Below are 24,279 nucleotides of genomic sequence, written 5' to 3' on the forward strand. Positions count from 1 at the left end.
GTGATTGATCAATGGCTTGGACTATGTCTTGCTCTTCGTGTAGTGTCTACGCCCATGCTGCCGTGGAGTCAATGGTCGGCTCCTGGTATGGCAACGAAGCACCAATGCGATGTACTCCTCTGAGCTGTTCCTGGGTATGAACATCGCTGCTGGATTGTACCGGTCAGGCCAGCTCTCTGATAACAGCTTTGATTGAACCAAGCCTCCCACATCCGCCTCTGGTAAGACGGTGCTGATGGAAGAAGGAAAGAGAATGAATGACCGGGGGGCGAATATCGGAGGTTATGGCAATGTATCGTCTGCAGAGAAAAGCGGCTATAACCAGAAGATTGTCACTAAGGATGAAAACGAATGAAGAGCGGTACAGGGGCAACTGATGTGCTGAAGGCATGGGCGACAGAGTTGTAGACGCTGGGCGCAGGGCGCTGACAATAGTATTCATGTTCAATCTTCTCAAACTGGCATTTCCAAGCTACGACTATGAAACACCGTGGCTTCCAAATCAATGTACTCATTCCCCCTTTGCCAAATAATCATCAACAACGCAAACCCCAAAAACTCTCAAAAATACTACGGGCAGAAGTATTCGCGTGAAAAACAAGCTAAAAGCATTCCAGAAAGCGTCTCTACTTGAACTCAAAACCCAAAAGCTCATGCACACAACCCGAGAAACAATCACAGCGCCTTCCTGCCAGCCTTCTTGATGTGGGCGGCGCCACGGCCTCGAACAGGGCCATACTCCACATCTCATCTTGGCGTTGTGTGTCTCTGCCGTGAGAAGCTGCATGTGCGGAAGGCTGATCTGTAGAGTGCGCTCGCTTAGTCAAATCGAGGTCGTCTGAAAGTCAATGCACAAAGAACGTATCTTGAATGTGAGATCGAAACGTAACAAAGGAAAAGCGATGGTAGTCCCGAACCGGAGGAAAGTGTGGTCAAGGAACAAAGGGGATGGGGTTGACGAAAGCGTCGAAAGCGTCAAAACGAGTCGAAGAACGTCTTGAAGAGCAGTGTGATGTCGAAGGGAGTGTGTCAAGTCGAAGAAAGAAAATCTCAAAAGAGATTGGCGAGGTCGAGGCGAATAGAAAGCGGCCTCAATCGAACTTGAGTCGAGGATCTCCTGCCCAGGGGTTGTTGGCGGGATCGAAGCTGTTCGGGTTGTAGTTGAGGATGGGCTTGCCCGTGTATAGATGAATCGGGTTCTTGGTCCTTGGTGGAGGAGCATGTCCAGGATCTCGACGACGAGGCCGCAGTGGCGACTCTGGGGCCATGACTGCTGGCATTGGAGGGAAGACATTGGCTGGGAGCGTTGGTGGGAAGAAGTCGTACTCGTCGCGATTGTGCTCGACTGGAGATGTCGGTGACGTGAGGAGGGATCCGACGTCTTGCTCTTGGGGTGGTGAGGCCGGAGAGGTGGCGGTAGGTGCGAAGTCCATCTGCCCGCCAGGTGAGGTAGGGTAGGGGACCGAGAGGCTGGGCTCTCGATCTCAGAAGGGCCAATAGTGTGCTGAGTCTCGTCGTGCAGGCCACGAACGCCGTTGGTGAGAGACTGCCGCAGCTCGGCGTCCGCGTGGAGCATGGTATCGCGGTAGGCGGAGCGCAGGTCGTCCCAGGTTGGTGTACGACCAGGGCGTCGTGTCAACTCCGACGCGGTCTCGTCGCTCATCAGGTCGTCGAGAAACTGCAATCGACGCTCCTTGCTCTTCACCTCTTCCTCACCCTGTTGGACTGCCTGTTCGCGCTCCGCAAGTCTCTTGACGGAATCGGCGTGCAGGCTTGCCTCTCGCACGACCGTGTCCCAGCGTCGCTGAACGTGGCCCTCGCGAATCTCGAGGTCCTCTTCGCGGTCGAATATCTCCTCGCTCATCTTGCGGAGCTTGCAGGGCGGTGGCGTGGGTATTGGCGCGCGCCAGCTCTACAGCCAACTCGCCGGCAAGGCGCGAGATGCGGATACTGTCGTAGATGACGTTGTCGGACATGTTGTCGCAGTTGACTCGGTATGTGTGAGATAAGCTACGTGCTTTCGTGTGTTGAGGACGTGGTTGGGTTGACGGCGCGTTGACGATCGAAGAACGGGTGTTGGTGAGAGCTGTCGGTGGTTGGGCGGTTGTCGATGTTGTTGGAGTTGTTGAAGCTGCGAATGGCAGAAAAGCGAGCTGCGACGAAGGCGGTGACCCCGCAGAGCTAGTGGATGTACATCGGGGCTTTTGTAAGCATGTGAAGATCGGCGGGCGAGTGAATTGCTGCTGCGATTTGCCACTGTGCGTCTCCCAGTGAGCCCCGCAGTCTTGCAGTACACAGACGGACATTTTAGAGCTGCGTACCGGCGCCCCATTCTATAAACGGATGATTGACTTCTATACTGAGCTACGATTGAAGGCTCCACAGTGCTATGAAATGAGAGGAAGTGTGCATATACCTGCTTGGGGCGTTTGCTAATCCTGAGACGGGTCCTGCGGTAACTTTGAGACATGAAACGAGCTTTCGTTTGTACTGCTTTCTACTTTCTCGCCAATGGAATGACTGCCGCTGATATAGTGATTACGCCATCGCTCTTGAGGCACACCAATGCCGAAAGGCGCAATCTTCATAATCGTGTGAGCCGGAGATGTAGATTGCAGGACAAACACAGCGTACGATATGTGTCCTCCATTCGACCCATTCCTTACAGACTCACACCTTGCAGACTATCATCGTTCACAGGTGCATGATGAAATGTATATCAAGGCCAACTTTCACACACCGGCACCCTGACTCTCCTGACACAATATTGTCAAAACCGCCGTTAAGTCATTACCTCCATCGCTACCGAAAACGTTGAGAGCCAAACATGTCAGGTTGGAACCATGGCTGGGTAGGGCCAGGCAACGCCGGATCGACATGGGGCAACCCGACCTACAGCCCGCGCGAGTACGTTGGACTTCGCAACTTGCAACGCTCTACGCAAAGCCGTTATCGCAGCTCTGGACATCCGACAATGCACTTCGACTACCACGGCGGATGGCTGGGCCAGCCGGGCAGGAGCTGGTACAACAATGCTGGACTTTGGCAAAATCATATCCAGCGCGGCCCGCAGTATGAAAATTGGGGCGGTGGACCTCCCACCTATGGTGGATTCTTCTAGGCTCAAGTGATGGTAAGACCTTCTAGTCAGTGATACTGTCTTATGGTATGTCGCATAGTTAGGCATGAAGTGTTCATTTGTTCGGTCGCTAGATCCGCCGTCTGCGATACGAGCTGCCTGCAAGGTGCGAAGCTCAATCATTGTCTCGGGATCTCCTTTTCACGCTGAGACACGTCGAACCTCAATGCAAAGATACTTGAAGGTAATAATGGACTTGTTCCATGGTTATAAAAGTTTGGGCTACTTCGCCCAAGCTGTCAAGCCCAAGCCTGTGACTGAGAAGGCCTTTTCCTGGGCGCCTTTGTCCATGCACTTGGCTGAAGCATCTTGTTCGTCTGAACCACTTGCTTCAGCTGGCTACAATTGCATTCTATACCAACGAAAACACAACACACGACGGTACTGTGTCATTATAACGCCCGCTCGGTACCTATATATACACCGGTTGTCGCTCTGCAGTCCACATCATAACTTCTGAATCTTCCCAAGACCGACATACGCTGCAGGCTCACTCATACAACTCGACCCCACCAGGCAGCTTCTCCTCCCCTGAATAACCACCGTCACCCCCAAACAACTATCGACCATGTCGTCCCACTCCAGCCCAGCACACCCGGCTTCCGACGTCAGCTCTCCGAGCTCCCCTGCAGCGTCTCCCTCTGCTCCTCAATCTCCATCGTCCGATGCCCTTGACGTCGAGCTCGTCGAGCGTCAGAATGAGCTGGAAGACCGTGAATGGGAGCTGGACCTGCGCGAGGCTGCAATCAATGACGTCGCTAATCAAATCTCGGACCGAGAGATCGATGTTCGTGCTCGTGAGCGGCGCCTAACTCAACTGGTGATCAATTGGACCGGTGTCCAGATTCCAGCCGACCAGCCCATGTACGAGTTCCTCGAGCAATTTGACTGGACGACGTTGCTAGTTCCTCCGGGATTTTTTGGCAGCGGCATTGCCTTGACCGACAACGTCCCTCAACCAGCTCCAGCCGTCCAGCAGATGCCAATGGGACCAGCATCATCTGCAGACCGTAGCTCTGGCCATCGCGAGGCTAAGGCGACTGCTTCGACCAGCACTCGAGCTGTGAAGCGCAAGCGTTCGGCTGAAGGCGAGACCAGCACGGAGGCAAATCCCGGCAACTCAAAGAAGGCCAAAGTCGTCATCGACCTCACGGGTGATGACTGATAGACCTTCGCCACTCCGCTCGATGATGGCATGCTATTGAACCATCCGTTAGGAGAAGCACACGCCCAGAGCAACGCATCCAGACAGCTTGACGAGCTGACGGTTCTGGGAAATTGGGAGTCCGGCGTTTTCGCTTTCATCATGTAGATTAGTCTTTCAGAAATACATCCTTCGATGCCTACTGCTTTCCCACATTTTCAGTCTCTTCCGAAGTTCCTGATTCGACATCTCGTGAGAACGCTCCGGTTCTTGAGGCGCCTCGTAATGGCTCTGGTTGTCAGACGTTGTCAGTGCCACTGCGAACGCCTTCTAAGCAGTAGTCGTGCGTCTATCATCTTGAAAATGTTATTGAATAGCTGTCCCGCGATTCTACAATCGTTGTTAACGAGAATGTCCGTGCTTTAGCTGGGGAGGTAGCACTTAGTACAACTTGCCAGCGACGGCTGTGAAGACATCGCAGCCCATGAAAAAAGAGCGCTATTTTATCAGATTGCTTTCAAAGTTAATAAAATGTAAGAGGGGTGAGATGCGAATGCCAAGACGTCGAACGCCAATCGCGGGAAGCGGAAGGGAGCGAGTGAATGTTCGGAGGAGGGCGCACGAAAAGCCAAAAGTCGCGTTCACCGTCAATAACTGCACGTCACGTCTCCAAACGCCTTGGGGCAGAAAACAAACGCTGCAAATCCCAACATTGGCGACAGGCCCCTCATTGTCGCCCCACCGCCAACTCTCTCAGCAGTAAAGTCAACACCATCACCACACAGTTCGTATCGCGGCGTCGCGTCTTCATCAATCTCAACCAAGCCAACGCTGAACTATCCTCAGTCTACAACAATCTGAAGCCATGGAGACGGACATGACCTATGACCTGAAGCCAACAATGATGGAAGTGACCATGCAGCCCGCGGACGCCCATGAGGCGCCTCTACGCAACCCTTCTCCGGGCGACTCAAAAGAAGACCTCGAGCAAGACGATGACTTCGACGACGGCGTCTCCGACGGCGCTCGCGCCTACCACGACATGATGGCCGAGTTCAGCGACAGCGACAGCGAGGATGAGGAAGAGGACGAAGACAGCGGAGTCGAGGATCGCGACTTCATCTCCTCCGGCATGGCACCACACTTCAAGCCCATCACCAAGAAAGCGCGTCTTACCAACAACATCTATTGGTCTGATGACGAGGAGTACAGCGACTTCGCCATCTCTCCAACTCCCGGCTCCTTCCTCTCACCCACTACGAAGAAGAGAGTTACGCGCCGCTCGACCGACCGTCTTGCCATCGAGCTGCAGAACCAGGCCGTAGAACGCGACGCCACCAGCAAGTCTTCAGACGCTGCATACCTGAGCTCGCCCGTACCATTCCGCCTTGGCTCGCCGGTCATTCCACCCCTAGCCGGCAGCAAGCGCAAGATGGGAGACATCGACAACACGGAGGGAGAAGGAGATTGGGAGGAGAAGCCCGAGCGCGAGATCAAGAAGCTGAAGGCCAAACCTGTTAAAGTGGAGGAAAATGCGATGGATTGGGCTTAAAAGGGCGTTCAGGATGGGTGGAAGACCGAGATAGCCAATAGCATGAGCGAGACTTGGGACAATGGATGACTGGGTCTCTTTGTTTGGAGTTCTGATTTGAGTACGCGGCGTTGTTTTGAAGATTCGCAGAGAACGAAAGGAAGGGACTTTGGTCTTGTTGTGACCCATAGAGGCGAGAAGACAGAGATTCGACAAGGACGTTGCACGAAGAACACATGAACAGCGAAATGCGTTGTGTTGAGAAACAACACGAAAGTTTATGAAGCCAGAAAGCCACCCAATTTCAACCTGTCCAGCTAATTCTACATGCGGAGTCTATTAAATGAAAACCCACGAAGACCTCCGACCATGTGAGCGTGGTTTATTCGAGGAAGCAGCCCCAACAGCCTCAATGTAAGAGGCGTTGTACCGTCCATACCCACCTGCCCTCAACTTCTGCCCAATCGTCTCCTTCACCCTGTCATGGTTCGTGTTTGCGATTGCAGTATTGGCAACGTGCATAGCCAGTGGACCAAGGAGATCACCTCTCAACGTGGACCCAAGAGCTGCTGCCAAGTCCTCGTCACGCTGGGAGATGTCGTCCTTCTTGCTGGACCGGTAGTACCTCATCGTTCTCTTCTTGACGTGCAGGTCTCTGAGCATCTGCTCGGCATCATAGCTCGGTGCTCGATACTCGCCATCGCCTGAGAACTGCCAAGCGAAGAACGTACCCTCGGCGTAGTGGGCGCGAAGAACGACTTTGGTGAGGACGTCGATCCAGGCCATGACTGCAGTTGAGTCGAATGTGGAGGCTTGCTGGCTGAAACTAAGTGGGCCTTTGGAGTCTACCTGGTCAATGTCGAGGATCCGTGCTACCTTCACGCCCTTGAGAAGCTCAGCGATCGAGCGCATGCCTGGAGCTTTCTTGATCTGGTACAGCCAGGCATCGAGGTGGACGTCCAGACTCTCCTCCAAAAGGGGCCTGGGTACAGCTTGCCCAGCCGAGCACCGAGCTGCTCGAGAACGGCTGCGATTTCCCCCTTCATGCTCACCGTGTGGGTGTGGAATACATCATCCTTGTCAGTGTTCGTCTCCATATGTGCCTTATCGAAAGTCCGTGATTTGACCTTGATGCCATGGAAGTGGAAGTACTTCTGATCACCACCCAGCGAGTCAATCTCGTCCAAGGAAGGAACAATCGTAGCATCAGCCCCAACGTACCACCTCGACTTGTCAGTGCCGTGACTGAGGTCGCTCAGCGGCAATTGAAAGTCGTGAGACTTACCGCATGTCGAGCATCTGGCTTGCATGGGAAGCATCAGCGTTTGACGGATGAGGCGGAGGTTTGGGGTGTTGTTGCATGATCGGGTGAGATTTGGATACGTCGACTGCGCTAGGACGAACTGAAACGTCACAGAGGTCGTCAAGTTCAAATCGGAAGCCATGACGATGGAGCAGTTGGGCGCGCGGCTTTCTTTGGAGTCTCAGGTTGCAGGGGAAGTGCTCGAAGCGACGGTGCGGTACAACCGGTCTACGTGCGAGTGTGGTTTCGAACGCTTCCAGGTGGGCTCTCCCAAAACAGAAAAGAAGCGTGATGTACTTAAATGCCCTTCGAACGACAATGGCATTGTTGATATCGAGAAGTGTGCATTGTTTTGTGAAAGGGTTATCTGCCGTGTCTTTGTCCGGACACCAGCCCATGAAGACTCCTTGGGAATCCACACAATGACACATCAACCGCCGTTGTTGATGAGCAACTCGACGACCTGATGAGCCCAGTGGGACGTCTGCGTATCACTAGACTCGACACAGGGTTCCATCCTGTAGGTCATATTTCCAGCCGTCACTACCCACGCCCGACAAAACGAACAAGCTTTCAGCGGGATCGTACTTCTTCTTGATCTCCAGGAGTCTGTGGTAAGACGAGCCATAGAAGTCTTGCTTCCAGTTGCTGTTGTACGGATTGGCCTCGTTCATGTATGCCCCCATGTCAGGCGCCCACTTCCGCCACAACTTCTCTTTGTTCTCCTCGATCCACTCGGCATTCTTCGAAAGGGCTTGACTGGGAGAGGTAGTTTCGTTGGGACTTGTCGATGCACCACCCACGAGCAAGTGCAGGTACGCTTTGTGCCAAGATGGGTTCAACGCACCCCAGCGGTAGTCGGGTGTGTTGATGACGCCTGGGCCGCCGGATAGGCCGACAGTCAGGAACGTCCCTGCGGTTTGATTCTGGGCGGCGGTTGTGCGGCGTAGGTACGAGACTAGCGAGTCGTGGCGCGACTCCAGAAGCTCATCCCGGCCGAGCAGACGACTAGAAGAGATGCCGCCTTGGCCCGCCGTGTTGCTGCCAGAGATGGCACTGTAGAAAGCTGAGTAGTCACCCACATCTTTCGGATCGAAAGTGATGGACAAAGTGCTCTTGTTGCCATAGACGCGCATCTTGTCAATGACTGGGCGAACCAGATCCTGCACCTGTTCAGCGGTCGTGTTGAAAGCCCAGAAAACCTGAGTGACCGAGGCGCCGTTGGTGCCATTGGGCAAAGATGGATTGAATCTGGATGCAGTGGATCCTGATGCCATGCTCATTGCCCCGGCGAGACCGGCATCCATAAGATCGGGCAGGTGACGAAACAGTACTGCGGCTCCGTTCCAAGACGCATTGGCCCTGCTCTCGTCGACAGGAGCGAGAGAAAGTGTCCCCGTGACCACATTTGACGGTGCAGGATGATATTTGATCACATATTCTGTGACTACACCATACTGCCCGCCACCGCCTCCGCGAATGGCCCAGAAGAGATCGGTGTTTTCGCACTCGTTGAGGACGAGAATTTGGCCTTCAGTTGTGACAATAGTGGCTTGAAGTACTTGTTGTGCAGCCAGGCCGTAGGTGTTTGCCAATGGGCCATGGCCACCACCTTGGATGTACCCACCCAAACCAACACTTGGGTCCTGACCTGTTGTGACGACACGACCTTGATGAAGGGCTTCTGGGAGGACATCGCCCCACATCAGTCCGCTGCCTGCAATGAAGACATCTTCTGTTCGATTCGAGCCGGGTACCTTCCATGTGGTATGACGTTTGAGGTGATTGAAGTGACGAGTCCAAATGGAGATTCCATAGGCTCCGCTCGAACTATGATAGAAGTCAGTCCAGCAGGAATAGAGGATGATATGGATTCTCACCGTCCGTTGAGGTCATGCCCTGTTCCTTTGACCACGATTCTGACATTGTGGTCCGTGGCCCACTTCATCGCCGTCGCGACATACTGCTCGGTCGTCGCATTCACAATATAGGATGGGAGTCCACCAAGCCTGCAGCCTTTGCCTTCCAGATAGCCATCGACCCCAGATGGAAGGCATGAATTGTTGGCGAAGATTGAGGCGTCGATAGATTCGGGCGTTGACGCATGGAAGAGACCTGAGCTCCAGTTGGCTTGAACAGCTGAGCAAGAGAATGGCGAGTCCAAGTTGGTAGTGTGCCAGCAGGAAGATGCAATAGGCTGGGTACGCAGAAGGCGACCGTCGAGAGAGGTGTTCAATGCTGCCCACTCCGACTCAGAAGGCCAAGAGCCGTCCAAAGGATTGGCTTTGCATGGAAATTGATCTGCGTGAGATTTGGCAGACAGCAGCAGAGCAAAGAGACAGGTAAAAAGCATCTTCATGGCGCGGGCAATTGTTCGAAGGGAGGGAAGGGAGGGAAATCGCTGACGGAGACTCTCCACACAAAATCTTTTTATGTAGTTTGTTAACCGGCCAGGCTCCAGCATTTGTTCCTCCACTTAGCCGTGGAACTGCCGATGTCAAATATCCTACCGTTCATCGGCGAAAATGGCATTATTGCAGCGCTAGTGGGGGTATGGGACGGCGGCGGTAGTTGTACGGATTTCTGATTGCACGAAAAGCCGGCAGTGCACAGAAACAACGGCAAATCTGAAACCAGTTCTGATACACAACATTTTCTGCCCGTTGCCCAAGGACGCGGTTAACAGGACATGAGCGAGGGGCTATCTGGTTCGGGAAAATTTCGCCGTGCAGTATGTCGTATCGGACGGCTCGTGTTCGTATCGCTCGGTCCCGCGAAGCGCGGGTTCTTCTGTGTGTGCTCCCTCGAGGATGACGCGGACGAGACTGGCGGCCGCGAATGGGACTCAATTTGACGGACTCTGGCTGCGAAAGTCAAAGGCTGCTTTCCAAGTACGCGCGTTGGCGGTTGCCAGATACCGGAAGTTGGCTTGTGCGAGTATACGTCCATTGGGTGGCACCGCTGTCGGTGAGAATGCTTGACGGAATAGTTGTGATTCTTTCTGTTGGATATGTTCTCATGGTCTCATGATCTGTAGATTCCTAATTGTTCAGATCTGCGTCCCGGACACTAGCAAAGCAGCAAAGCAGCAAGTAGTGTCTGGCAACGGGGTTGCGTGGAGACAAGAGATGCTGCGAAAGCAATCGAGATAGTCTGTAGACAGTATAAGAGAAGTTTGTGGTCCGCCTTCTAATACGGTTCCCGAGACGAGATTTTCACAAAGTTCGAAATTGTATGTATGCATTATTGTTGCATGTGACTCCGTACAGTGGTATATGCTGCGGCGGGTTAATAGTGTCATTGTCGAGTTCCTTGGCGTTGGGTCAGATACACGGGAGGGAGAATGAAGCATTGAAGCGGTCGACGTCAAGCAGTATGCGGAAGCTCCTTCCATTTGCAGAGGCACGCACGTGATTACGCTCAATGCAGATCCAAGCACAGATTCGAGGCCCAACAAAACATCCACATCACGTTCTCACCTCGATGCTTCCCGACCATTGCAGCAACACCGCGTTCTTTCTCGCCTTCGAGATGTCCTCCCAGCATCCATCTAAGCAGTGGAAATAGACGCAAACAACTATTGCCAAGACGGCGGCAACCAGCGCCACGACCGCCATCAGCAGAGAACCGACAATACTTCACCACAACAAGAGACCGTTGACGAGAGTTGCGGCAATTGCGATGAGGACGATGGAGTCTCTGGCAGCGAGGAGCCTGAGGTCAAGCACGAGCAATCTTGAACTTCGGTATGTATGCACCACCAACCCCTCTATTCCTCAGACATCTACTGACCATCAAAGTCCAGGAGGCCACCGTCAGGCCTCACTCTCAGCGGTGATGAGACTGTTCTGGCATCACTTCCAGCACGCACCGTCCAGCACGCGAAGGTGACGGCGGAAGCCGCGCGCCTCCTCAAGAAGAAGTACTCGGAGGAGCAATACAACGGGTGGGGGATGCCGCTCTCCCTTCAGAGCGAGCGGATCTCCCACCTGGTATAGGCTCCAGGAGGAATGCCGGGGTTGGAAAGAGAGAGTCGCCGATGGTTCATGAATAGAAACGAGGGTTTGGTATGTTTTATTTGAAAGACCTTGGGTCCACCGTTGTCAACCTCAGTTTGAGTCCTAAGCCCTTCGAACACGAAAGAGGATCAGTCAAGTCGTGCGTGATAAATGGTCTTGTTCCTTAGAGCTTCTATCAACAACGCTTCTACACATATGCTTCATGCGCTGTCCGACGGACATGGATCTGACGCTCGTTTGGATACGCAAATCTCTCGAGTGTCGCCTACACTTAAAAATTGCTGATGACTTTTGACAAGACGTGGAAAGACATTGAAACAAGCTGCAACACCTCGCATTCTTCCTGGGAGTGAACTTCTCAGGCCTCATAGGAACCGGATGCGTGTTGTCTCTTAGCCTGAATATGTAGTGCGCTCGTGGTTCGTTACTTGCATCGCCTTGCGCATTGACCGCTGGTGGGTTAGTTGCTCTAGGTTTGAGGGAGGCGAGCATGACATGAGTCTTTCTCGAACACGGAGGAGGAGAGCACTTCAGGGAAAGAGTAACTCAGGCACCCATCAATACAGAGTGATGAAAAGGCTGACGAGTTTGAGCAGACAGATTGCCAGAGTGGGAGGTGAAAGCGGTGTGCACAACAGAGAAGGCATGAGGCTGATAAGGGAGATCTTTAGTCGTACGAAAGACTTGCGTACACTTGATGCTGCTACGAGATCGAACGCCGACCGGGTGGATCCCTCTATCGGTCTATCGACGTGAGCAGCATATATACGTGAAGACACGTGTTTGAGCAGGATACTGCAGTCTACTCAAGACCTGACCAGAAGTCCATTCGCGTTTTCGGATATGCTTCCAGGTGGAATCGTAGTCGTGGTGGAGAGTCGATCAACGAAGCTCATGAGGTTGGTCTGACAATGAATAGATGCCACGTGGACCGTCGTTGCGGATCGGAGCCGTTGCTTTTATGCCTCCGCGGTTGTGAGAGTCCCATCCAGCGCCGCATCCCTTAGCTCCATCATCTCCACATGCTGCTGCGAGTTGTATGGCTGCGCCTAAGCATTTGCTTGCTGCGCCGACGCTCCAGCCCAACGGCTAGGTACTGTTCGTGATGAGATCTTGCTTTCAGAGCTGCAGACCGAACCTCTCAATCTCCACGCTTTGCCCCGGAGGCGAGCAGAGCACCGTGTGGGTGCCGTTGCTGTTGGCGTATCCTCCTCTTCATCTTTCTCTTTCGCATCCGCTTCAGCTCCAGCAGCATCATCCTCGTCGTCAAGATGCTGCGTGATGTCGAACGCGAAAAACTCCTCCGGATACTTGTCTTCATCCTCGTCTTGTTCTCCAGTCGCGTCTTCGACGCTGGCATCAGCAGTCTTGACGCCCTTGTCCTCAGCGGTGTCGGCGTTCTCGTCAGTGGCTGGACCGGACTGTGCTGGTGACAACTGGAGCAGAGGCGATGCCGTTCGGGTAGGTGAGGGGGAAAGGCGCATTCTCTCGAGGCGTGAGTTGCATGGCATCTTGATCAGGACCAGCAGAAGCAGCGTCCTCGACCATGACCTGAACGCGATACAGCTCATCGATCTCCTCCTGCGTGTACCGCGTGCTGTTGAACTTGTTCGGGCGGTCGATGGCGTGCCAGCGCTTCGAGCGCCGCTTGGAGAAGCGGTGCTTGTACTCGTCGCGAGTGTGGTCGTAGGTGTAGTTGCGGCCGGCAGTCTCGCGGAACTCAGGGTAGCAGCGGTGCATGAGGGCGTTGACTTCTTGGTCGGTGAGGTTCCAGAGCTTGTAGCAGAGCCGCAGAGCCTGGCGCTGCTCATCGGTCCACTTTGGCGTGCCGTTGTTGCCGGAGGAGATGGTCTTGCGATCTTTGCGACCCATGGTGTTCGTCAGGGAGGTAGGTCGGTCGAGGGACGAGTGATCGAAGAGAGCGAGTCGTGTAAAGTGAGAGTTCTTGATGCCGACGCTGGAGGCTGCGCGGTGTTTGACGAGGTGTTTGGACAATTCGGGGTGTTTTGAGAAGACAGACGCAGAGGGGCGACGCCGGGAGAAGAAGTCCAGGGGGTGGGGCACAGAAGCAGAGTCGACACGCGACGCTCGACATCTTAGGATGTGCGCTTCCGCCAGCATTCACTTGATCACTGAGTCCATCCTCCGCTGGAGGGCGGGTAGCCTGCTTGATTGGGTGACTGCTCGCATTAGGCTTGATAGAACAATGTCTGAGTTACTGAAACTCCCTACCTGCAGGAGAAGGCGAGAGAAAAAGGAACTACATGGATCTTCAAGCCCTCAGACTCACGCTTGAGGCTAGCAGATAGTTGGACTAGATTCTGCCTTCTCCTAGTATCTTCTTGAGGCCACGAGTCCAGGCGGCCAGACAAAACGACACGGTTTGTCCAAGGAGCAGCACTGACAGCGCTATTAATTGCCCGACTCTCTTGAACTCATCCTTCTGGATCTTACAGAGACAGTGAAAGCGCGGAGCAGAAGGTACATGTCAGTCATTGATCCACAATGGATCGATCTTAATTCAGGAGAACCCTCTGGACCGACAAGAAACCGCCCAACGGTAAGGGAAACATCAGCATGCGAGGCATGGATTTCAACAGGTCGTACACTTTGGTATAGTTTCCTCGTCACTTCCCCAACATAAATCCCAACAAATCCTTCGCCAACCTCTCCGGCTTCTCCAACGCCAACGAATGCCCACACTCCTCATAAAGCTCACTCTTCACAACCTTCTCAGCAAATTTCTCCGCACACTCCTTGACTCTCGGACCAAAAAACTCAGGAGCCCCAATCGTCATGACCGGAATCGTCAGCTTCTCCTTCGCCAGCTCCTGGTTGATATCGCCGTTCTTGAAACCCGCTCGGTATGTCTCGAGAATGCCGCGGAGACAGCCTGGTTGCTTGACGCATTCGATCCAGTGGTCGAGGGCGAGGGGCTCGACGGTCGTGGGATTGTAGCATTCTTGCTTGATGAACATTTCCCAGAACTCGCGCTCGTGGCCTTGGATTAGCATTTCGGGGATATGCGGGATGTAGAAGAATGGGAGGTGCTGTGAAGAACGTCAATGATCGGCAGACTTGGCCCTGTGCTTTGATACTCACCCAACACCAAACCCCGGCCTGCCTAAACTGCGCTGTAACATTCTCCTTCGACCAGAGTGCTGACTCCTCCAGCCCAATGCCCGATAACAGCATCTCACAAAACGACAGCGTCAAAACTCTCTCCCGGTACAGCCCCGCAACAGCATACGCATAATCCGCTCCACGATCCTCGCCATGCAGATGGAACTTCTCATGGCCCAGCTGCGTCATCAGATCTGCCACGTCGGCCGCCTGCTCCTTGGAATCGTAGCCATCGGTCGTGGGAGGCTTGTCGGTATATCCGAACCCTCGCAAATCTGGAGCGACGAGAGTGAAGTGCTCGGTCAAAAGTGGGAACAGACGATACCAGTAGAAGCTGTTCTTCGGCGTGCCGTGGAGTAGGAGAAGAGGTGGACCTTGGCCTGCGGTGATATAATGCATGCGGATGCCGTTAACTCTGGCTCGGCCATGCTTGACCGGCTTGCCGGTGTGGTCGTATGTCTCTGATAGGCCTGTCGACATTGTTACTTCGCACGTTTGCAGATGCCGCAATACTGGGATTTTGGATTTCTTTGTTGGCTCAGGGCGCCGAGCAACCCCGCATCAATATCGTCATGGCTTTGAAGCTGGCCGAGGGGTCCGCATTCGGCCGTGAGGAAGACTTGGGAGACTGCCAATTCCTTCAATGATCGAGATAGGACGAATTCTGCAGGCGTTGCTTCTGACAATGGGGCCCCCTACCAGGATAATGGGCTCAGCCTGTGGCAGTACTGTGAATATTCGATCAAGGCGACGTCTTGGTGGACGACTTGAAGAACATGCCAATCTTACCGGACGATGAGAAGCGGTTGAGTGGATATATGAAAATGCAAATGGGCTGAAAGTGCTCTGTGAATGTGCAGTGGATCATGACATGGGTCTCAAATTAAGCTTTCACGCTTGAGTGTCTTAGCGCCATGCTTGTCTTGACGTCGTGTTTCACATCTTCACTCCAAACAGCGGGCGGCAACTCCCGCACCGTCTGTATCAGATCAGTATGAACAGCTCCGTGGAGTGGAGAAGTTCCAACTGGACAAGACGAGCCGGGATAAAGGAAAGGAGAAGAACAGTAGCATTAATCAGTGAGAGACGCCGATGAATTGGGGATCCAGAACGACAGACATCGAAACCAAAGGTGTATAGGAAAGAGAATTCCACAGTCTTCAGACATGGGACAAAATGCCAGCAAGAGGAGACTCTGGAGAGTAGAAACCTCTGTTTCGACAATGCTTTCAGCTTTCGTGGGCGTCTTTCCACGCGAGGTACCACATGTAATCCTTCCATCTTCCATGCACTTCTTCCCGATCAACTTCACTGACGTTGTTCTGCATCCAGTCCCACGTCGTCTGTCTGACCAGTATGTGGTCAAAGACACGCCCAGACTGAGGCTGCAGCGAAATTTGCAGAATGTCTTTGACCTGGAGTGGTCGTTGTTCCCGGATAGAGCTTTCGAAACCATTCCCCAGGACATCGGCTTCTTGAATCGGCGCCGAAGTCAACAACATCTCGTGCAGATTGCTGTCATCATACACGGTGCTGAGTGAAGGTTTGAAGACGAGCTCTACTTCGCACTCAGCGACTTGCTGGTAGATGTTGCTTTCGGGCAGGGCGAAGACGGCGTTATTGACATTTGCCACAGGTTTGACGTAGTATCGCTCTCTCCCTGGATCTTCTCTTCCGAGCGATCACCATAATCTATGCACATCGCTGGGGTCGGTCAAGCGGCCAACGAGAGGCTGGATGGGCTGTTGCATGTCGATCACCCAAGTTTGCTGTTGCTGAGAGGGGGTATAGAAAAGAAGTTCCTTCACAGCAGGACAGTCCATGGCATCGCGTACAGGCTTGCTGATTTGTTGGACTTTCAAAAGGTCTGACGGTGCCAGGTGGCGGTATATTCGCTGCCGCACTTGCTTGTTGGTGCCTTGAGGGGCATTCCAGTGCAGGGTATTGTCGTGGAACAGCTCCCCAAGCCCTTTCGCTACTTCAAGGTAGCCATATTCCCTGACGTGGGTGATGGCAGATTGAGGTACGAAAACGGCACCAGCGATCCAAATCTTCCAATCCTCGCGCGCAGCTGGATCTGCCCTCTTCATGGCGTCGCGCACGTCTCTCACTCTGATGCCGTTCAGGTTGAAAACAAGAACGCTGGCTCCGTCGTGTAAAATGCTCGCAGATGTGAGTGGTGGCTGGACTATGAAGCAGTCCAAGTCCTTACGTCCATCGCGGATGAAGAACACATCATCGTTGATTGCCAAAGTGCCATTTGCTCTGTTTGGGTGCATCTGGCTTGGGAAGAGAGGTCCGTTCGCCGAGTCGTTCAAGTAGTCGCGGTTGAAGGTATACGGTTGACATAGGTGAAGATGTGGCCCTAGCAGCAGCGGTTGCGTGGGAACCAGAGACGTGATCTGGCGCGTGTTGTCGTTCAGCAACCAGTGGTCGCCGTGGTGAGGTACTGGCGCTGGATCGAACCACAGCCGGCGCCGGAGTTGAATCGATCCTTCAATGTTGTTGGTGATAGAAATGGTCTTGCTGCGATAGCTGTGCATGCGACGTGCCTGGCCCTCAGGAACTTGGAGGAGGAGGCCCTCAAGCAGTTCGGTGATGTTAAAAGTCTCTTCGATAGGAGTCATCTCATTGCCAGAAGCCATGGTGTCTCTGTGGATATAGCTGTGACTACGCAGTCGATGAGGTAGATAGGTATGCGACAGTAGTCTGGCGGTGGGAGGGGGTCGAATATTGTGATGTGTAGAAGTTGATGAAGCGAAGGAGAAGCGGGCGAAGTCGTGTGTCGACATGGCCGAGAAGCTGGCTTTCAGTGTGTGGAGTGGACCACCGCACCTCATGATGTAAAGTATACGATCGAAATGGGGAACACGTATACAGGTCACTATCAATAACAAGGTCTAATGCTGCCTGAAAAGAATGAGGCTTCAACTGATATACCCTCCCTTGCTGTTTGCTGGCTTTTGTCTCCCCCTGCACAAACGATCCAACTTTGATCTACCACTTTCGTGGAAAGACTATTCTCGCAACGTGAGGCCTATATCTCCACAGCAGCGCAAGGTTGACCGCAGCAAGCCGAGAAATGTCGTCTTCGTCGAGGTACTGCGTCAACCGCCATCCAGCCGTGAACCCGTCAATGAATAACTCACGCCAAGTCTCCATGTACCGCCCCTTTGCTCTCATCCTCTCCATGTACTCCAGCTCCATGACCTTCACATTCCCAAGGTCGACAGCGACATGAGCAGATGGACCACACTTCTCCAAGATTTCTTCCACCGTGACGCCATCTGAGTTGACCACCACGCATCCGTTCTGGAAGTACTCACGTGTGGAATTGACGAAGCCGACGCTCTTGATGGGAGGTTGTGTGAGAAGCATGTCGTTGCAGCTTGACTTGGGAATGACGTTGCTCAAGTTGAGGATGGCGATGGCCTTGCCTTTTCCAGTCTTGTACTTGATACACCTGCCCAGCTTCGTGTCCGTGAAGATGATCGGGTTCGCAACAGCGCCATTAATTGGCTCTGGGCCATTGATGACGAAGCCGCCGTCCGGTTCTGGCTGGCGGATGTAGGTGTCCGCGGACTGGAAGTCTCTGCTCTGCTTGGTCCAGTTCTCCTCAGCTTCCTCCACCGGATGAAACATCGTCTTCAACTTGACGCTGGCATTCATCGACAGCCATGGTGACTCGAGGTAAGTGATCGGAAGTGTCGGCGAGTAGCTGTCGACTCAGTATCAATAGTGAGTGATGTCGCGAACGGCACGACCAACACGCTGATGGGTGAGGGTGAGCCGTCCAGTGATCGAGAGCCTGATCGACTTGTCGCACTGGAATCTCGTCGCAGAGTCAGAGGGATGTGAAACCGCCCTCAGATGATGGGGTGTTCGGAAACTGCGTGTGAAGTCAGTGACTGGTTTCTGGCAAAAGAAAGACCCTCGACAGACCTGTGACGTCTTGTATTTGCTCACGAGCCGTTGTTCTGCCGTCGAGGTGGAGCTCGCCGGTCGTCGAAAATGAAAGTGTGGTGTTGTTGGAAGACGCAGAATCGAAGCGACAAGTCGAAGTTTGGTACTGCCGCTGCCAAGACTTTTGAGCGAACTTGGGCTTTGCAACATGTCTCAACGACAAAAAGAAATAATAATTCCTCATTGCTCGTGAACGATGTTGAGATGCAGGTGGTCGATCTTGGGTGCCGTGGCCCATTCTGAGAAGAGACTGCAGTCGTTTGACCATTGATTTACGATCACTTTGATCGATCCAAGATCACAATGCTCTTAATATCGACAAAAACAAAGCCCCGCTCATACCAGCTGAGATGAAAACCCGCCAACACGCCCACAGCCGCACAGCAAAAGAAGATGCATACCAGGTAGAAGCCAGTGCTCGCACCCGTAGTCATCGCCACGAGTATATCAAAAAAGAGCCAAAAAAGACAAAACTTATGCCCACCCCGGTGGTGGACCTAAGAAACCTCTGCGATCGGGTTTTTCGTACCGCCGTGCCAATGACGTTGCCGTTGCCATGTCACGTCACAAGAGAGATATGAAATTTACGCACCTTTTGAACCCCGCTCGAACTACCGCCCTCGCCAATCCCGCTAAACCGCTACACCATTCCCCCATCCAACTCAGAGCCGTTGCTCTGAGAGGATATGTTGACGATAGATTCTTTCACCATATAACACTCCACCCATTCTTCTCCCGCCTATTCTATGCACGCATAACATCATCATTATTCCACAGTAGTGCACGCAATACCCTTGGTGACTTGATGATGTTGTAGTCCTGCTGCAGGCCGCATACCATCACGACCGCCACGCACACCCACCACCACAACCTTTCGATATGGGCATGATATCCATAGCGTCTTGCTTGCATCATCTTTGTGTATCCGTCTATGTCTTATTACATACGCCTCATCCACCACCACCAGCACCGCGAGTATCATCCAGCACTTCGCGCAAGCCCACGCCCAGTAGAGGTCTATGTCCTTCTCAATAACACCCTCGCATCCAGCAATCGCGCACCTGCTGCACATCGTACGGCTATTGGATAACACGCGACGGTATCGTCCAAACACGGCAAACACGGTCTGGGCTGACATCCATTCCACATGTGCAATGAGTGACAGCCAGCCCGCGCATCGAAGGCTGGCTTCACCAAACGCCGTTCTCAATCTTGCAGCACCGAACGACGCGCACAGCAAGCAGAAGATTCACGCTGCCACAAGCACCGCACTCTATCAGAACGGCCTACCGACGAACGCGCCTGTTCACGAATCGCCCCGTGACGCGACTAGTTTGCGAGATGCGACAACATCAGTCGGGCAACGAGTCTTGACACGAAAACAAAACACGAAGAAGAACGCAGCAGTACTTGGAACGGCAAGCCTCACTCAGAGAGCAGCCGCAACGTATTCAACGGCTCTTCGCCAAGCAGCTTCCAACAAAGAGTCTTTCTCACGACCAGCATCTTTCCGGCATCTTCGACCATATCCAGAGCAAGAAGCTGGTTACTGGCGGCGAGTTCGGAAAGCAGGGGACAGCATCGGTGGTGGCCACGCCTACCTCCTCAAGCACAAAACCCTCGTCCGCAGCTTGCAAGACTTCGCGATTCGATCGATGAACGACCGAGAGGTATGACCTTTGCGTCAGCCATAGGCGTATCTCGCCGGCAGCCAACTCAACGACGCGTTTAAACGAGCAGCGATCACATCTCTCCAGAGGCTGCCTTCCTCCAGCAGAAGGTGGACCTGCCGCTCATCGTTCATGGCGGCTTTTGGTGGGGATTCGAATAACAAGACCAGGATGGCGTGCCGGTCAGGGGTGTGGGCTGGAGTAAGGACAAGCAATCGATTGCCAGCAAAGGCAAGGGAACGAAGCTGAAGTTGTACACAGATCACCCACGAGGAAATGCACTCGCAATTTAAGAAGCGGGTCGCTCCTGGCGTTAAGAAGCAGGAGCGAATTCGCCGCACCAATTCCGCGAGAAGCAAAGTCTGCAAGGATTCCGGTGCCTGGCCACGCGACTACGACGTCGAGGAGCATCGTGCCCTGTACGCCGACGATGTCCGCAAGCAGATGCAGAAGAAGGATGACAGGCGCGTCGAGAGAGCGAGAGCGCCTTGGCTTGCCAGAGTTCCCCGGCGCTCTAAAGCAGCTTGGTGCGACATCGAAGTGAAGAAGAGGTGGTTCGTGCGTTTCAGGGGCGGTGGTGGGAGTGTTCTTCCTTCCGCCAGGGCTACGACACATTCAGCCACGGCGGACTCGAAAAGACAAGCAAGCAACGCAAGCAACGCGAGATGACCGAGAAAGGATTCGCGCGTGAACATTCAACGGCCCCTACGATCCGTCTGACAGCCACATGCTGAGGAAAGTTCGAGGACACAGCAGCAAAGTTTGGCCGGGGTTGGGGGCCTAGGAAGTCTCTCTTTGACCCAAAGCTGGTGCAGCGAGACATGAAGGTTAGTTTCGGACTTGGGCTTGAACGCTGTCGTCTGGGGAGGGAAGACTGGATCTTGATAGCTAAGGTTGCCAAAGTCCTGTACGAGCAAGAGGAATCAAGCCACCTCAGTCCCGGTGAAGTGCCTTTCTGAGCTGACACCAACATGCTGCCCTCCATTCATTACAAGCAAAGAAACGTTCGGCGAGTGTTAAGCCCGAGCACTTCGCGTCTGGATTCCAGGGCCCAATGGAAGGAAGACTTGCCCCTCCTTCTAGCTTGTGGGATTGCTCGGTTGCAAAAGGCTCAAACGTGATGTAGAGCGATGCTCGAAACGAAAGCAAAGATCACCAGGACATGATCACCAGTGGGCACAGGGAGAGGGTCTATGAGAAGGATTGGGAAGAAAGTCAATTACCGCTGTTCGGATCTGTTTGCAGAACACATGTCTATGCACTGCACTTCGCCGAGTGCTAGTCCATGAAGAAGTACGACAAACCCTCTGGTCTTTCGATACCTTCATCATCTGATGTGGGGCTCCCTCTGAACTATCCTAGCACCTTCCGCACGAACCCTCCGACCAACCTGCTGATTCCTCCTCGAAAGCCTTGCTCGGATTCCTCCTGCGTGTTGTTCTCGACCCTCTTGATCACACTTTCTCCCCCAATACCTTCCTTCTCGTGACCCTCGTCTCCCTCCAGTGCCTTCTTCTCGGCGACCTGCGTTTCAGGATCCTTGGAGTTCCTGTTCAGAACTGCAGTCTCTGAGCTGGAGACCGTTTGGCCAACGCGCAGGAAGACTGGGTTCGACTTCATCAAGCCCATTGCTTCCTTGAATTCGCCCTTCAGGTCCTTCTTTGCGATGCTCATGACTTCCCACTTCCAGCTCTTCGCTCCGTCCACCCAATACTTCTTCTGTGTTGCGTGAAGAAGAATGGCCGCCTTTGCGATCTGGCCGATGGTAGCTGGTGCGAGCTCAGCATCGACTTTGGCATCCTGTGTGTCCTTGGCGAACTTGACGGCCACCATGACGGGCATGGGTGGCTGCGTCAGGTACTGGCACGAAATCTCCCAGTTGATGAGCACCCGGGCATCTTTGATGCTATGCTCACCGTTGAACAGGATGTTCATGACGGGGCGGATGGAGGACTTCTTGAAGCTGACCTCGAACGGCAGCTTGCTGATGCTAGGCTGGGACTTGTAGAAGAGTCCCTCCTTGCCCTGCATCTCCACTTTCTCCAGCACGTTCTCGTTGACTTCCAAGTTGGACCACAGCTTCTGACGATCCTCGCTGCCCTTCTTGGGAATGGTGGTGAGAGCATTGGTCGAGTTCGAGAAATTTGTTGGTTCATCGTCGTCTTGGTCGTCTTCGACTGGAATCACCTCTTTTTGAAGGTCGAAATCTGGCGCCGGTGTCACGGTGATGCTCGGGATATTGGCAGGGGCGGCCTCCGCGGGTGGTGCAGCCTGGGTCGGTGGTGCGGTCGCTTGGGTCTTTGGCTTCGTGGTTTTGGGGCGCTGGGTGGCAACATGGCCGTGAGAGTTGAAGATCGCACGCGTCTCATGGAAGAAGAAGTACGCATGAAGGCGCTTCAACAAGTCCTTCTCGTATGCTGCCTGCACCTCGTCGTTGACGTCGTGTGCCTGGCAACCCTTGATACGCTGCTGTATCCTCTCTTCGTCCTCGTGGCCCGTGAAAACCTGCGCAGACGCTTTCGCCATGTCCTCGATGATGCGCATGAGGACGAGGTCTTCGGGCTGGGCGTCCTTGAGGTGCTTCGCGATTGCCGCCATTTTCTCTGAATCTGTTCGAGCGATCGTGGTATAGATGATGTTGTTGAAGTACTGGTATGCGTACGACGGACGGGGATGGCTGCAGATTGTGGAGTGAGTGTGTGTTTGTGGCGAGGAGAAGTTGAACCCAGCACGGTAGATGAAGTTGAAAATCCGCCAGGCGTCATGTGTTAAACTCAACTTCCGCCCTTCACCTTCTACCAAACAATGCTATTCAGCTGTATAGTGGGATTCACCTAAATGCGGCATGATCAGGTGATATACGTTCTTGTGCAAATGCTATACAGGTGAAGATTCACAGAAAATTCAGGGGTGAGTTTAACAGGTGCAGGCACCGTACAACATTCCTACAGAAGGTCAGGCTACCCGTTTTCTCCATTTGCCAAATAAAAAACGTCACACTGTCTCTCCAAGACATGCATGCGCTAGACTTGATCCACGCCCCTGACGCCTCTGTCGGGTGGGCAATAGATCAAGAATAGCTGAAGAATGAGCAAGCGGGGAAACCACTACGTCGATACCTATCGGATCTTATCAATCAACTATGTAGGACGGTGCCAGGTCATCTTTGCCAATATGCCTGGCTACGAAGTATCATTCAGAAGCCCCAGTGGAACCTTCTTTGTCCAGGCCGCCGCGAAAGAGATCCGGCTTTTGTTGAACACTCTTGGGTCTTTGTTCTCCAACTGGCCCCACGTTGTGGCCTACTGGCATCCCCGGAAACGAGTAAGTCTGGTATGAACTCGTTGACGAGAAGGCAATGCTGATTTGACTGGATGCCCCGCGGACAAGAGACTCTCCCAGACACGACTGTTCCGAGTTGGGACCCCAGTCCTCCATCTTCCTACTATCGGTGTCAGGACCAGCGTAGCAGACGAAGCCGACAAGACAAACGGGATTCTGGCAATTGGGACTGCAATCTTTACTGCTGACTACAAGTAAAGACCACGAACTGGCTTCCGGGAAGGGGCAATTATGGGCATCGAGTATGGGGAAGACAGGGGCGAACGGCAGACATTCGTTATGCTTGCGGTCGTCTGACCTCACTACTACTCTTGATATTGTACTTTCTGCCAAGGCCCCGTCTTTGTCCACATATACGTATGAGGCCTCAAGTTCCCAACCCCTTCCGTGCAATCCAACCACGACATAGCAAGAACCACAAGCCAATCACCGTCATACAACAACATCAAACATGCAGCTCACCAACCTCCTAGCCGTCTTCCTCGGCCTAGCCGCCACGACCGAAGCAGCCACAGCCCTCTCCATGTGCCAGTCCAAGAACATCTGGCTGCCTGACGCAATCCGGTCATTCTGCGGCCGTGACTTTACCGTTCCCTCTGAGTACGCCAGCACCGGTCTCAAGTGGGGTCCGGTGGGTTACGGGACGATCAAGGTTACTGGTACGTACAATGCTTGATGATGAGGCGAGGAAGGTTTTATTGATGTGCGTTATAGGTAAATGCTCTCCCGTTCAGCCCGTCTCCAAGGACGTTTGTACGAGGCAGTTGGGCGAGGTTTGCCTCGGGGGTGGACCTAGGGGTGAAGGGACGAGGTATTTTGGACGGAATGGTTGTCAGGCTTGGGTGAGGCCCGTTTTGCTCTTGTGTAGGTCCTTGCTGATGTGAAATGTAGACGATCGATCCAGGTAAGAAGCCATATGGTATCTCGCCTTGGGTCGGGAGGAGACGCCGCGGGCAGCGAGTTGAGAGGGATGTTGAGAAGGAGATCTAGGCATTCAGCCAAGTGAATCTAGAGCCCAGAATGCTCTGCGTGACGATGTGAAGTA

At 53.5% G+C, this 24,279-nt stretch overlaps 12 protein-coding genes across 12 annotated transcripts; 5 read left to right on the top strand and 7 right to left on the bottom strand.

The window, feature by feature from the left end:
* Positions 1-1,091: 1,091 nt before the first annotated feature.
* On the bottom strand, positions 1,092-1,864 carry M409DRAFT_29574 (uncharacterized protein; the record flags this gene model as incomplete). Its single annotated transcript, XM_033809536.1, has 2 exons — positions 1,092-1,475; positions 1,532-1,864. 2 exons carry the CDS (start codon positions 1,862-1,864, stop codon positions 1,092-1,094), a joined length of 717 nt encoding a protein of 238 aa, XP_033660853.1.
* A 1,843-nt stretch (positions 1,865-3,707) lies between these two features.
* Positions 3,708-4,304, top strand: M409DRAFT_60369 (uncharacterized protein; the record flags this gene model as incomplete). Its single annotated transcript, XM_033814453.1, has 1 exon — positions 3,708-4,304. One exon carries the CDS (start codon positions 3,708-3,710, stop codon positions 4,302-4,304), a length of 597 nt encoding a protein of 198 aa, XP_033660854.1.
* Positions 4,305-5,148: 844 nt separating this feature from the next.
* On the top strand, positions 5,149-5,835 carry M409DRAFT_29576 (uncharacterized protein; the record flags this gene model as incomplete). The annotated part of the gene is made up of 1 exon (XM_033809537.1): positions 5,149-5,835. The coding sequence occupies one exon, from the start codon at positions 5,149-5,151 to the stop codon at positions 5,833-5,835; it is 687 nt and encodes a 228-aa protein (XP_033660855.1).
* A 318-nt stretch (positions 5,836-6,153) lies between these two features.
* On the bottom strand, positions 6,154-7,259 carry M409DRAFT_29577 (uncharacterized protein; the record flags this gene model as incomplete). The annotated part of the gene is made up of 2 exons (XM_033809538.1): positions 6,154-6,744; positions 6,867-7,259. The coding sequence occupies 2 exons, from the start codon at positions 7,257-7,259 to the stop codon at positions 6,154-6,156; spliced, it is 984 nt and encodes a 327-aa protein (XP_033660856.1).
* Positions 7,260-7,611: 352 nt separating this feature from the next.
* M409DRAFT_70707 (uncharacterized protein) lies at positions 7,612-9,649 on the bottom strand (the record flags this gene model as incomplete). The annotated part of the gene is made up of 3 exons (XM_033818857.1): positions 7,612-8,947; positions 8,998-9,418; positions 9,628-9,649. The coding sequence occupies 3 exons, from the start codon at positions 9,647-9,649 to the stop codon at positions 7,612-7,614; spliced, it is 1,779 nt and encodes a 592-aa protein (XP_033660857.1).
* A 1,158-nt stretch (positions 9,650-10,807) lies between these two features.
* Positions 10,808-11,115, top strand: M409DRAFT_29579 (uncharacterized protein; the record flags this gene model as incomplete). The annotated part of the gene is made up of 2 exons (XM_033809539.1): positions 10,808-10,863; positions 10,923-11,115. 2 exons carry the CDS (start codon positions 10,808-10,810, stop codon positions 11,113-11,115), a joined length of 249 nt encoding a protein of 82 aa, XP_033660858.1.
* Positions 11,116-12,185: 1,070 nt separating this feature from the next.
* On the bottom strand, positions 12,186-13,008 carry M409DRAFT_29580 (uncharacterized protein; the record flags this gene model as incomplete). Its single annotated transcript, XM_033809540.1, has 2 exons — positions 12,186-12,518; positions 12,571-13,008. 2 exons carry the CDS (start codon positions 13,006-13,008, stop codon positions 12,186-12,188), a joined length of 771 nt encoding a protein of 256 aa, XP_033660859.1.
* A 755-nt stretch (positions 13,009-13,763) lies between these two features.
* On the bottom strand, positions 13,764-14,739 carry M409DRAFT_70708 (uncharacterized protein; the record flags this gene model as incomplete). Its single annotated transcript, XM_033818858.1, has 2 exons — positions 13,764-14,186; positions 14,239-14,739. The coding sequence occupies 2 exons, from the start codon at positions 14,737-14,739 to the stop codon at positions 13,764-13,766; spliced, it is 924 nt and encodes a 307-aa protein (XP_033660860.1).
* Positions 14,740-15,941: 1,202 nt separating this feature from the next.
* Positions 15,942-18,460, bottom strand: M409DRAFT_60375 (uncharacterized protein; the record flags this gene model as incomplete). Its single annotated transcript, XM_033814454.1, has 4 exons — positions 15,942-17,143; positions 17,409-17,977; positions 18,016-18,067; positions 18,202-18,460. 4 exons carry the CDS (start codon positions 18,458-18,460, stop codon positions 15,942-15,944), a joined length of 2,082 nt encoding a protein of 693 aa, XP_033660861.1.
* Positions 18,461-19,376: 916 nt separating this feature from the next.
* On the top strand, positions 19,377-20,626 carry M409DRAFT_29584 (uncharacterized protein; the record flags this gene model as incomplete). The annotated part of the gene is made up of 3 exons (XM_033809541.1): positions 19,377-19,892; positions 20,154-20,446; positions 20,512-20,626. The coding sequence occupies 3 exons, from the start codon at positions 19,377-19,379 to the stop codon at positions 20,624-20,626; spliced, it is 924 nt and encodes a 307-aa protein (XP_033660862.1).
* Positions 20,627-21,245: 619 nt separating this feature from the next.
* M409DRAFT_29585 (uncharacterized protein) lies at positions 21,246-22,490 on the bottom strand (the record flags this gene model as incomplete). The annotated part of the gene is made up of 1 exon (XM_033809542.1): positions 21,246-22,490. The coding sequence occupies one exon, from the start codon at positions 22,488-22,490 to the stop codon at positions 21,246-21,248; it is 1,245 nt and encodes a 414-aa protein (XP_033660863.1).
* Positions 22,491-23,066: 576 nt separating this feature from the next.
* Positions 23,067-24,224, top strand: M409DRAFT_60378 (uncharacterized protein; the record flags this gene model as incomplete). Its single annotated transcript, XM_033814455.1, has 4 exons — positions 23,067-23,216; positions 23,692-23,893; positions 23,949-24,076; positions 24,126-24,224. 4 exons carry the CDS (start codon positions 23,067-23,069, stop codon positions 24,222-24,224), a joined length of 579 nt encoding a protein of 192 aa, XP_033660864.1.
* Between the last annotated feature and the right edge of the window lie 55 nt (positions 24,225-24,279).

This window comes from Zasmidium cellare (assembly GCF_010093935.1).
Source record: "Zasmidium cellare ATCC 36951 unplaced genomic scaffold M409scaffold_53, whole genome shotgun sequence".
Lineage (NCBI taxonomy): Eukaryota > Fungi > Ascomycota > Dothideomycetes > Mycosphaerellales > Mycosphaerellaceae > Zasmidium > Zasmidium cellare.